Source organism: Python bivittatus, unplaced genomic scaffold, assembly GCF_059951505.1.
Source record: "Python bivittatus isolate LINGU-HERP-01145 unplaced genomic scaffold, Pbiv_v1 ctg000590_np1212, whole genome shotgun sequence".
NCBI lineage: Eukaryota > Metazoa > Chordata > Lepidosauria > Squamata > Pythonidae > Python > Python bivittatus.
In genome coordinates, this window is record NW_028277086.1 from 31,241,479 (window position 1) to 31,253,829 (window position 12,351).

The 12,351-nt window shown below is 35.8% G+C and overlaps 1 protein-coding gene across 1 annotated transcript; it reads right to left on the reverse strand.

Moving 5' to 3' along the window:
* Window positions 1–722: 722 nt before the first annotated feature.
* On the reverse strand, window positions 723–7,043 carry GDAP1 (ganglioside induced differentiation associated protein 1). The gene is made up of 6 exons (XM_007433063.4): window positions 6,648–7,043; window positions 5,852–6,044; window positions 3,974–4,147; window positions 2,984–3,078; window positions 2,577–2,691; window positions 723–2,305 (listed from the first exon to the last, which is right to left on the reverse strand). The coding sequence occupies exons 1-6, from the start codon at window positions 6,762–6,764 to the stop codon at window positions 1,923–1,925; spliced, it is 1,077 nt and encodes a 358-aa protein (XP_007433125.1). The 5' UTR covers window positions 6,765–7,043; the 3' UTR covers window positions 723–1,922.
* Between the last annotated feature and the right edge of the window lie 5,308 nt (window positions 7,044–12,351).

Below are 12,351 nucleotides of genomic sequence, written 5' to 3' on the forward strand. Positions count from 1 at the left end.
ACTCCTGCTTTGCATGTGTGCATTGGTGTACATCTCAACAGAGGAGTCTTGCAAACCTATACTACCAGATCTGGCTTTGTTCACTATTTACTTTGGGTCAACACTTATTCATAGAAAAGAATTTCCTTGGTGGAATATAAAGGTAGAGACTTATATTGCAGACAAGACCAAGTTCAAATGATTGAAGAAAGAATGTTGACAGAAATCCCACCTCCGCAAATCCGTATCACCACAATGTTTGCCTTGGTATTGCTGCATCAAATTAACTTTATATCTGATAAGGTCGAAACATAGAAAACAGATAAAAAATTATTCAGGATAAACCAAGAGATACTAACAACAACAGAACAAGAACGTTGTTGACAGTTGAACAATCTATACGCTATTTTAGATACCTAACTACTAAAATAAGTTTTCTAGTGAACAAAGAGAGAAAGTCTGAATTCTTAGTTATGTCTTTAGGGAAAAGTAGGTTGTGCAAATGCCTTCTTTATAGACCTCAGAAAACAGTAGTTTCACTCTTCTCTGCATGGGGAGGTCCCTGGGTTATAGAAGGCTTTGATCCAGTATTAGATTATTTTCATGCCCTCCAGCCCTAAAGTAGTACTCAGACATGTTTAGCAATTAAGCTATTGTTTGGTTAACTAATTTTAATTGTTAAAAAAAAAGCATGAAAGAATTAGTCAAAACACCATGTTCATGTTTGCTCTGAAGAAGTTGTATTTGTGGAACAGATATTGTCTGAAGTACATCATAGATTGCATTAATACACTGGCACAAAATATGTGTTTACATTAAGGAAAAAAAACAGACATCTACATTTTATATGCACAATATCCAGTGCAAAATGTACACTGCTTCTAAATGAATAGATTATATATGCCACTAATGTGCAAGAGCAATTCCATAAACATTTCCAATCACACAGACAATCAAGGGAGTCTGATAGGCATAAATTTAATTAGTGCCTTGGAAATCTATCTGCTCTGTACTAAATGCTATCTAGTCATACTTTTTAAACCTGTGATTGAAGCGTGTGCCACTGTGTCAGCCAACATTTATCTGAGTGGCTTATAGGGAAATGTATTTTGAGCCAATCACAGTACAACAATCCATTAACATAACAGGCCTAAACTTCCAATATTTACAGATCCAAACTAATTCACTTATGGCAAGATATAATAAATTATCATTCTGACTTATAAATGCATAATTATCAAATGACATAATTAAAGCAAATGTTAAGAAATGACCTTTAGGAAAAATGAAGGGCGATTTATTTTTCCGCGCCCTTCTCTTCCACACGGTTGGCTCGGGACTCACCTGAACATAATGGGATAGTGTACAGGGTGATGTGATGGAGAGGAAGTTAATCAAAATTGTATGAAAGAGCTTCACACAAAACTAAATTTATGAAAACTCCATCTAACCAATTTAGGATGAGTCCAGCTTTAACTCACAGCTCTGTATCCTTCATCCCGTCCTGCTCCAGGCAGACTCTTCAGTAGGTAAAGAAAGGCAGCACTGGAGCAAGAGGGAATAAGAAAGTTTCATTCCATATGCTTCCACAGTTCCACATATGGGCTGCTGGCTGCTTCACACATTCGGCTAAGCATGGGTTGCTGAATAAATCAGAATCGCTTACGACACAGAAACCATCAACCATAGTTTATAATCCATAATGGCTTGATGGATATGTTACACTAAATCGAAATTACTCTGCACATACTATAGCTTAGCAAGATATTTGAAATCAGCCTTTGTCTCTTTTTACTCCAATTTGCAAGATTCCTTTACATTGCCAATGTATTTCTACAACAGAAGAAAATCTAATAATAGAGGACAATGTTTTGGTCCATTATTCTTCAAGTCATCCTCTTTAGTGGATAAAGTAGTATGGTTCCAATCTGGCAAGGAAGCACCTACAGATAACTTTGCCTTCCTCTAATTGATAATAGCAAGTTGGAAAACCTCTTCCGAGCACACACAAAAGCAAAATACCCTATTCCTGCTAAGAAGCCAGCCAAAAGGGTTGTGCCAAAAACTTTGGGTGCCCTCTTTTTCGCTACTCGAAATGCTGTTGGAAGAACTGCTGAGATTAGTATGTTGTTGACATGTCCCAAAACCTTATGAAATGCTTGTCTCTTCAAGACACGCTCATAATAGGCTTCCAAGTTAGGTCGTTTTCCATTTCCCCAACTTCTCCTTGCCAGTCCAATGAACTTCAGCCGATGGAGTGTTACAGCAAGGGATACATCAGCCAAGCTAAAAAATTCTCCGCAGAGCCAAGGCTGATGTCCATTTTCTGATATCAGAAATAAAGGCATAAATAATTAGAGAATAATAAAGTGCAATAGGATGCAAAAGATCCCTCAGGCTACGCACATGTGATTAATTTTTTTATTGTACGTATGTAACCTTTAGTTCCAGATGACTTCTTGCAATGGTTTAGCAAATAGCTTGCCTCAGGAGCATTGCCTGACTTGAAACAGCCTAAGGATTACTTATGGAATTATTGTTCAGCACTGCGAAATGAACAGAAAATGAGAGAGAACTGATTGCAAACAATTTCCTACCTGGCGTTTCTTCATTTCTTCTTTGCAACTCAGTCTCAACCTGATCCAAAACTTTTTCCAACTCATCCAGTATTTTCTGTAAGTACTTTATGTTATCATGATCCATCAGTTTAGACTAAAGGAAATAGATTATATGTTAGATTTCAAAAATGATTAGGAAAATTTCTCTTGAATACAGTGAATCTTAGCAAGCAATTATAAGACTCTGCTGAATGACACCATACTGTGCACAATTACAGAACCATCCCAGAACAAAAATGACATGTCTATAATCCCTTTTAAAATGGAGTTATTCCAGGTAGAAATGCATGCCATAACAATGACTGCTATTTCACATTAATATCATACACCAAGCAATCCTAGAATTCTGGATCTGTTTTGACTAGTTATATATATTCTGTTCTTACTTTGAGTCGTTTCTGCTTTGCTATATATGCGTCTTGCAGATCTGGGTTTTCTTCAGCAAGTTTCTTTAATTCAGATTCAGTATTACCTATCTGGCCTTGCAAAATAGCAATAAATCAGTTAAGGTTAATAATCAAATTTCATCAAACTTTCCAGTAAATGTTAAATAAAGCTTATAATGTTAAAATGTGTATAAATTTAACCAAATGTATGGATTTATAGTATCTTCTGTGCACAGTTCAGTGCACCGTCATCTGTGGTGCAAAGTTAATCCTGAAAATCAACTAAAATCTATTTGACAAGACCAAGTTGTTGTCTTTTTTTAAAAAAACCAATTTTGTTGGTTATTTCAGTAAGAACGTAACTTGATTTTTAATAAATATGAAGTTAGTAAAATAATTTAAATAAAAAAATTAAAAGGAGCTTAATAGAAAGCAAAAAGCAGCTGAGAAAATATACCTGCTTCAAAAAGCAAAGTCCATAACTGGTGCTATCCAAATTGTATTTTTATTTATTAATGTTGTTTTTAATTTAGATTTCCTGAATGTACCTTCAAAATCTGAGGCCTCAGTAGAAATGCACACTTATATTTCAAATACCATGATAATAGAAATTGACTGAATAGCAAAAAACTATATTTGCTGCACATAGTTGCTAGATTTTTAAATATAGGCTGCATTTAAAACACTGGTTTTAAGTATTTTGTTAGCTGCTTTAAATCTGTTTTAAGTACAAAAGGATAGATATATTTTAAATAAGCAAGTAAGGCACAGAATCCTTAAGAATCAAAAGATAAAAATATGCCATACAGGTGAACTATTGTATGTGTACTTGCAATAAAACGCATAGACAGTTTAAAAAATACAAGTGAATGTCCTTGGCTTAATATCAGACTGCCAGAATGAAGGGTCCATTCAAATGTATTGAACATTTGATCAAAATCAGTATTTGAACTCCACAGAAACCAGAGCACATAAAACACTTGTACGTACTACGAATTCTTGTTGTGGCATATGCAGGTATCATGGAGTCTACTGCTAATTCAGGATGTAAAATGCAGCCATGTGTATATGCATCCATAGGCAAGGAATCCAAGAGTTCTCTGTAGTGCTGAACCCTTGGATAATACATACTTCCTTCTTCTGGCATTAATCTTGGAGTTTTTTCTACACAGAAGAACACCCATAGATGAAGGTTAAGAAAAAACTAACAGCAGCTTTGTTTAGATATTTATAACCTCTTACCATTTCAGCCATTACATCAGAAAGTAAATGATAAAATCTCTTTTATCTATGATCTGATTGTAGATAAGAAGATGAACTAGTCAAGACAAGAGATTTGAGATAGGGTTAGTCTTTCTTTGCTTGGTCCTAATGAGAATTCATTCTTGAGCCTTCTTTATGACAGGGATAAACAGCCACTCTTCCCTTCCACCACAGCACCTTCTTAATGCCATACAGAAAAGCTTTTATTAGTTTATGGCAGTATTTCTCAACCTTGGCAACTTGAAGACATGTGGACTTCAACTACCAGAATTCCCCAGAACGTTTTTACTGAGACAGACCTGGTTAAGAGGAATTTATTTGATTTCTACCGAGACAGAACTGGTTAAGTTCTGTCTCGGTAGAAATCAAATAAATTCCTCAGGGGCTCACTAAGCATCATTCTCTAAGGACTGTCTGTATATATAGGGAACTTCCTTCTCATTTTTTGATTATATTTCATTTTTAAAGCTGTAGAATGTAAATAAAAGACATGGTAAACAGCACTTATTTCCTTCATCCTTGCCTTCATATTCAGCTGGGTCCAGGAAGTTACAAGGTGGATTGGGCCAAGCTCTTCTTAAAGAAAGCAGAAATCAATCCTAACTCCTGAAAAAAATCTAGATTACTGGCCCCAGATCTAAGAAAGTGTAGAAGCTGGTAAGTTTTACCCACTCTTGGATGAAACAGATTTTCTAAATCCTTTTTCATCAGGATTTAGCCTTGTTTTGGCAGTGACACTATTCTGAATAGGTTTCATCAGGTTGTAGAATCAGGGCTGATCTTATCTGTACTTGGAAATTAAACAAGATCTCTCCTGGTTAGTACTTGGATAGGAGTCTGTTGAAGAAGACAATGGCAAGCCATTTCGATACTTTTGCCAACTTCATGTCCCTGTACTCACCAGGAGTTATGACTTGGTTGCCCAGTACAATAATCTTTCCTTAGACAGAAGCAAGATAAATGGGACCCTGTTAATCCTCTCAAAGCCCTCAGCAACTTTCAATATTATTACTATTGTTGTTATTATTTATTTAAATTTGTTATAGATGCCCACTCCACTAGACTAATATTACTAGTTATGGTATCCTTTTGAGAGACTGCCTTAATCAGGTCTGGATAATTTTTGCTTGTTCTTACTTAGGTGCTTGTCTCCAGAAGGTAGTGCTGGTAGATTTCTGTTCAGATCCATGGAATATGTTTTGTAGGATTCCATAAAGTTCTATATTTTATCATTTAGCTTCATCCTATTGAATAATATTGGTATGCTTATGCCTTTAGTTAACAGCATCATATAAGAAATAGAGAAATCCTCCAACTTCCCAGAGAACCATTGCCAATTACAGTAAACAATACAGGTCAAGGCAGATTCCTATTCTTATAGAAAAGTTGAGGATAAAAAGATTTATATGTGTCTATACCCCACTCCAAAAACTTCCTTTCAAAGTATTTTTTTCTATGCCCTGCAAGAATAAAGCTGAAAATCATGTATCCCACCTGATCACTTTTTCACACTACAATCATTTGAGTAGGTAAATAAATTTGTATGAAGTAAGGTACATACATTAATGCATTGTTTTTAAAAAAGCACATAAGTACTCTAATTACCATTCACAAAAGTATCTTCAAGGTAGTCAATAATCTGAGTTGCATCACAAATTATGTTCTCTTTGTGAATGAGCACAGGGACTTCTCCTGATGCATTTAAACGCATAAACCAAGGCTCATTGTGTTCACTCAATGGAAGGCTTACATCATGCTCTTCACATTTCAACCCCTTTTCAGCAATCACCAGTCGCACCTGAAACAAATTGATGGACTTTCCTGTTATAGATCATGGGTGCTCCATTTTTTAAAAAAATAAATTATACAGTTTGTCACACATTGTACAGGGACTGCAGAGACTCACGTTCAAATCCAACCTGCTCCTAGGATAGTTGCTATGGGACATAATGGTAATAAATACCTAAATAAAATATGTTGCTGCTCCAGAGCAATAGTAAGAAAACCCACAGGAACATCATTTAATGTGAATATTATATATCAGCTCTTCCTATGATATTTTTCCCTCCAAGCTTCTTTGATCTCATTTGGTTGGTTGATTTTGTTACTGCCTGCTTTTCATTCCTTTATCTTGGGATGAGCCAAGCCCCAATTTTAAATGCACAAAATGTAACGATAATGGGAAAGGCTCTGGGCCTGTTTGTGAAGCTTCCTGGCCTAAGTCTTCAACCCTTTCAATATTTTTGATTCCTTCTTCTTTTAGGCACCCACTCAGAGCTGCTTTTAATACGATGCTTCAACCCCACAGGCCTAGAAGGCAGCTTCAAGGTGGGCTACGTGGGCAGAGGGAGCTGTCCAGGTTCTGAAATTCAACATTCCTGAAAGCAGATTAGACACTCACCTTTTGGGAACTGAAGGACTGTGTCCAGTGATACAGGATGAGTTTGGCCTCCGTCTTGTCATCCACTTCAGCTGGGGGTGCTTTGTCTGGCATCTGGTCCTCCTTTCCTTCTGCCATTTCACGTTTTTGTTCCTGTTCAATTCACTGCTCGGAGATTCTGCCCATGAGATTTGATTCTTTTTTTTTCTCTCCTCTGTTACTGAGTCTGCTCCGTGAACTGAGCATGCTCATTATTGGCAGATGAAGTTGCCTTCCTGATGTTGCCCTCACTTTCCCGTAGGGTTTTATGACACATAAAATAAAGAAGCCTGAAAATCTACCTACATGAAGAAAACAAATTTGAAAAAGGGAATCCTTTTTCCTGAATCTGTTCTCTAATTTGTAATAAATAAATATTCTAAGATACATTTAATTAATTCATACAAATAAAGTCCAAAGCAGTTTCTTTGGTTTCAGACTGGAATCTGAACTTAAACAATGCAGGACAATGGACTCAAATGGATATGCCTACCACATTTCAATAGCATATTAATATCTGCCTCAAAATGTGTATGAGGTACATGAACGTTATGTGTTTCCCATGCAATGTTTGTCTTTTAGTTCAACTTACCTTCATAGATAATTTTATAAACCTCCTGGGCCTTTCAGTGGCCCACAATTGTGTTCCATTGTAATTAACCTTGCCTTTGCTTCATAACAGTAGATGTGATACTATGTGAGGTATTTAAAAATGTATATTCCAAATTTTTTCCATGTAAGATTAAAGAAGTTTACTGGGGATCTTCTTTCACTTTTATTCATCCCGTGGCTCAGGCTAAACCTGAACACCTTAACCATATTTCAGCATGAATGTATGTTTAACTGGTTTCAAGAAAAAATACAGACTGCTGAAAGTGTCATGGAAATCACAAATACATTTTTGGAATCTAAGCTTCAGATCAGGATTGCATAAAAGTGCAGTTTCCCAAAGGTAAAAATTAATCATGCAAATATCCAAATAAGGGTTAGAGGTTTCATGCTAGAACATCAAATTAGCAATCTTCCTTAAGGTAATGTATAATAAAAATTGAAAGGTGTAATTAACTAGGGCAACATTATATTTAGAAAATTAAATTCTTTTAGAGTATTTTGATTACAGAATAAAAATAGATAAATATTTCAACTTATAGAATAATTAATTAAAAGAGTCACTTAAAAGCAAGAGGGTTTTGCCAATAAATGTCCACAGAAAAATAAATGTTTCTGGAAAAGCATCATATTCATTCAACTTGAAAAATTCTTAACCAGCTAAATTACTTAACCCTGAATGACCACAAGAGGTCTCCATAGTTCTAGAAATAGTGGGGAAACATTTCCTCAATTAAAAAGCTACATTTAGTTCCTATTTTCCTATTACTATTACAGTGGTACCTCGGTTCACAAACTTAATTCGTTCCACGATTCTGGTCGCAAACCGAATTGGTCGCGAACCGAATCAAATTTCCCCATAAGGTTCAATGTAAATAAGGTTAATCCGTTCTGACCCCTACAAATGTGGTCAGGTGTGGCCAACCGATTTTGGTCGCCAAGCAAATCAAATTTTCCCATAAGGTTCAATGTAAATAAGGTTAATCCGTTCTGAACCATATGTATTTTTTTTAAAACCACAAAAATATGAAACAAAATACAGTACAGTGCAGTACGAAGAGAGAGAACGCTAACCTTGCTGGAGGCGACTTCTGGCGTGGAGGACAGGAAGGCGGGTGGGGAGGCGGTTATTGTTTGGAGGGAGAGTCCTCCTCGCCTACAGGAAGCCACGACCATGTGTCACAGCAGGGAAGATGGCCGCGGGTCATGTTTGTCACCCAATGCGGAGTTCGCGAACGGAAGCAAAATTTTGCGAACAGTGCTGTTTGTGAACCAAATTGTTCGTGAACAGAAGCATTCGTGAACCGAGGTATTACTGTATTATGGTTGGTCGCATAGTCAGCCAGATGTTTAGACTGGATTTGGCATTTTTATCCACCTACAGAGTCCTTCCCAAGGACTTGGTATAAGCAGATGTTGTTGTTTGATGTGTTAAAAGTATTGTTGCAGGATATAAATTGTTCCAAGTAAAGCTGCTTTTTGCACTTTTGACTGATAGTGATTTTGTCAATGCTGATGGTCTTCAAGTGGTGCTCCAGATGTTTTGGGGTTGCACCTAAGGCACGTATAACTATTGGTACTATCACTGCTTTCTTTTGCCATAGTTGTTCTACTTCTATTTGCAAGTCTTTATATCTCATGATTTTCTCCAGTTCTTTCTCTTCTATTCTGCTGTCTCCAGGCATTGCAATGTCCACTATCCAGACTTTTTTGTCTCTCTTTTCAACAATTGTTAAGTGTGGGGTGTTGTGTGACAGGTGTTTGTCTGTTTGAATTCTAAAGTCCCAGAGTACTGATGGTGATGATGATGATGATGATGATGATGATTAAAAATTGGCAACATAAGTCCCCAGACATACTTTTAAATTTTTTAAATTCTTTCGGGCAAGAGGGCAAATTGTACCTCAAACTTCTACATGACATCAGTCAGGAGTATCCCAAAGGGAGAAAGAGCTGCCATTTGGGAATATACTTCCTGTACTCACGGCTGTTTGTTACAGTATAAAGAAAAAGATTAAAGAGGTGAACAATCTAAATTTATGGGACTAAATTGAAAAGCACCATCAATCCTGGTTCTCTATAAACCAAGAAAAGGGCAACACTTGTATAGGGCAAGCCCCAGGCATTTTTTCACAGCTCCTAGATAACAGGCCATCCGGAAATCTCAGTGCTGTAGACTAGATTGAAAAGTTGAAAATATTGGAGGTCCAAATTCAGTGGCACTGACTATTGAGCATGTCAGATCAACTGACCACAAGAGGGCAGTAGGGTGCCTGTAGTTAAAGGTTAACTTGGTGTCCCCTCCTGCCTTTCACTCTGCCTGTTTGTCTAACATACAGCTAATCTGAGGTCGCTGTCTTCTGCCCTTCTTCCCAGGCACACATACACTGACTACATGCTCTTGGACTCTCCTGGTAGTATGTGGCTAACCTGGGTGCTGGGCTTTGCCTATCGCTATCATGTTTTCCTGTAAGTTAATCTCCCTTCTGTTATTGTTATAAAGACTGCTTCACTAATCATTGCTTAAGTCAGACTTCTACTGACATGCAGATACAGGATGCTTCAACCTGCCCCCCTCCTCCCCACCCCCCACCCAAAAACCAAATCTGGACTAGGAAATGGCAAATCACTTGCATATTGTTACCAAGAAAATTACTAGGATATGTCCATGAAGTCCACCGGGGTCACATTTGACTTGAAGGAGACTTTTCTTTAAGAACCTCCCATCATACCCATTTATTCAAAGAATATCAATTCCATATTTGTACAGAATCTATTATATATTTAGGAATGTCTATACTAAAAGATACAACTCAGTAACATGTAATATAAATAAAATATATAGAGATGTCTGTTCAGATATCAATAGATGGGAGTCATTAAACTTCACCCTTTGGGGAAAGATGAGTGCTCTCAAAATGAATATTATTCCCAGATGCATTTATATTCTGAGAGGAATTCCAGTTTTTATATCTGGAAAATATTTTCAGAAATTAAATTCTTAGTTTTAAAAAATTCTGTGGGGTTCTTCAATTCCAAGAATAACTTTACAGAAAATGCAATTATCAATTAATAAGGGAGGACTCAGTTTTCCACATCTGGAGCATCTATATCATCATGCTTACCTATTGTCAAGTATTAAATACTGGAAGCCCACAAGTGGTGTTAATTTTCCGATTTGGGCAACATTGGAATATAAATATATAACACCTTGGGTCAGATAGACAGTATTAGGATCAAAATACACTAAAACACCATAGCTAGAAAGCTATGGAATCTTATGTGTAATAAAAAAAATGATTTGACCCTTTTTCCTATACCAAATTGACTTTTTGGGGAACCCCAACTTTAAAAAGTGGGAAAAAGATGGCAATATGGAAAAATTGAATGGAAGCAGGGATATTGACTTTGGGCCAAGTAATAGATGATGAAGATGAATTTTTAATGTATGCTGTGTTAAGAGATAAATATCTATCAGATGTAACCCAATGGCAATATTTACAGTTACAACATTTGTTAACAACATTCTTTGGACCAGCAGCATTTGTAGCTTCTGAGAAACCTGAGACATTAGAACTTGTTAAATCCTTTAAAACTAAAAAACCTACTATTAGTTTGTATAGATATTTGTTATAAGTAAATCAGTTTGATATGCAGATGCTAAGGGATTAGTGGGAATAAAGAATTAGAGGTTTCTATATTGCCTAGACAATGGGAGAGTCTCAACTTCTATACCAAGAGTGTCAATGAACCTTAAACTACGACTTATACAACAAAAAATAATATTTAGAATTTATTGGACTCCACTATGTCTGTATAGAAAAGGATTGTCAAAAACAGCATTTTGTTGGAGATGTAATAAGAACAATGCCTCTTTAAAACATATGTTTTTACAATGTCCTATACTTATTAAGTTTTGGGAGAAAGTACTGGACTATATAAATATGATTGTGCAACAAAAGCTAAAATTTTCAGAGGATAATATTCTTTTGAACTATATACCTAGTACATGGAACTTGACAACCAGACAACATAAATGGATTCTCTGTGCCCTTACTATGGCCAAAAGGCTGATACTGAAACATTGGAAAGATAAATGTATGGCCCCATTTAGTCAATGGATTGAAGATCTAATTACACTTGCTACTTATGAGCGGATTGCCTACAGATGTAGACTTTGTATGGACAAGTATAATGAAATATGGGACTCATTTATACAAAATACACTGGGTTAAAAAAAAAAAGATAGTCATATAACTCTATTAGAAATATATATGTATTCAAACAATATTTGAATTAGATATAGAATTGTATACTAACTGTGTACTATTATATTTTCTTTTTTGTTGTATTTTTTCACTTTTATGTTAAAGCATTTTTATATATTTTTCCCTTTTTTTGTAATTAAAAAATTTAATAATTTTTTTTTAAAAAACTCCCATTATGACAACCCCACTGCTGAATTCAACCAGTAAAAGTGAAAACAGGAATACTGGGATTTAATCATTTAGCTATCCCCGCCCTTCCCCCCAAATGTTAGTGCAACCCCTAAAAGTCTGCCTATCACTGTTGTAAGCAGTAGTCCAAATAAATATTAAGATCCACTGCATTCCATAACAGTTACTCATGGGTGCACACCTTTTATGACTAGAAGTTGGCAATGGTTCGACATTGTTACAAAGCCTTTACCCATTTGCTTTGTAATCTGTACAAGTCACATAAGGTTTTGTTATGTCGGCAATATGAGAGAGATATGTAAAACTGGAACATCTCAGATTCTGATCTGTTGCCTCTGTGGGTTGAGACTCATATCTGATTACTAGTACAAAATGTGGGTCATTTTTTTAATTAAAAGAGGGGAGAGAGCCAGAATTTTTCAAACCTATTATTGGAATACTTGCAATAAAAAATAGTAAGTATATAATATGGAACACTTTCAGTATATAAAATGCTTCATGTTTGTTTTCATTTCACTTTACCCTAATACTTGATTATAAAGCATGGTTTCAGATTCTGGTTGAATTTCATTTTAGAGGTATTGGAAGGAAACAAAATTAAAAGCTATCCTATGTAAATT

What these genes read in the sequence shown, in the direction of transcription:
- GDAP1 (XM_007433063.4), bottom strand. Translation starts at nt 6,764, where the DNA reads ATGGCAGAAGGAAAGGAGGACCAGATGCCAGACAAAGCACCCCCAGCT. An exon ending in AGTCCTTCAGTTCCCAAAAG is followed by an intron (nt 6,045 to 6,647) that starts GTGAGTGTCTAA and finishes AATTTGTTTCAG; the next exon opens with GTGCGACTGGTGATTGCTGA. An exon ending in TGCCACAACAAGAATTCGTA is followed by an intron (nt 3,079 to 3,973) that starts GTACGTACAAGT and finishes CTATTTTGCAAG; the next exon opens with GCCAGATAGGTAATACTGAA.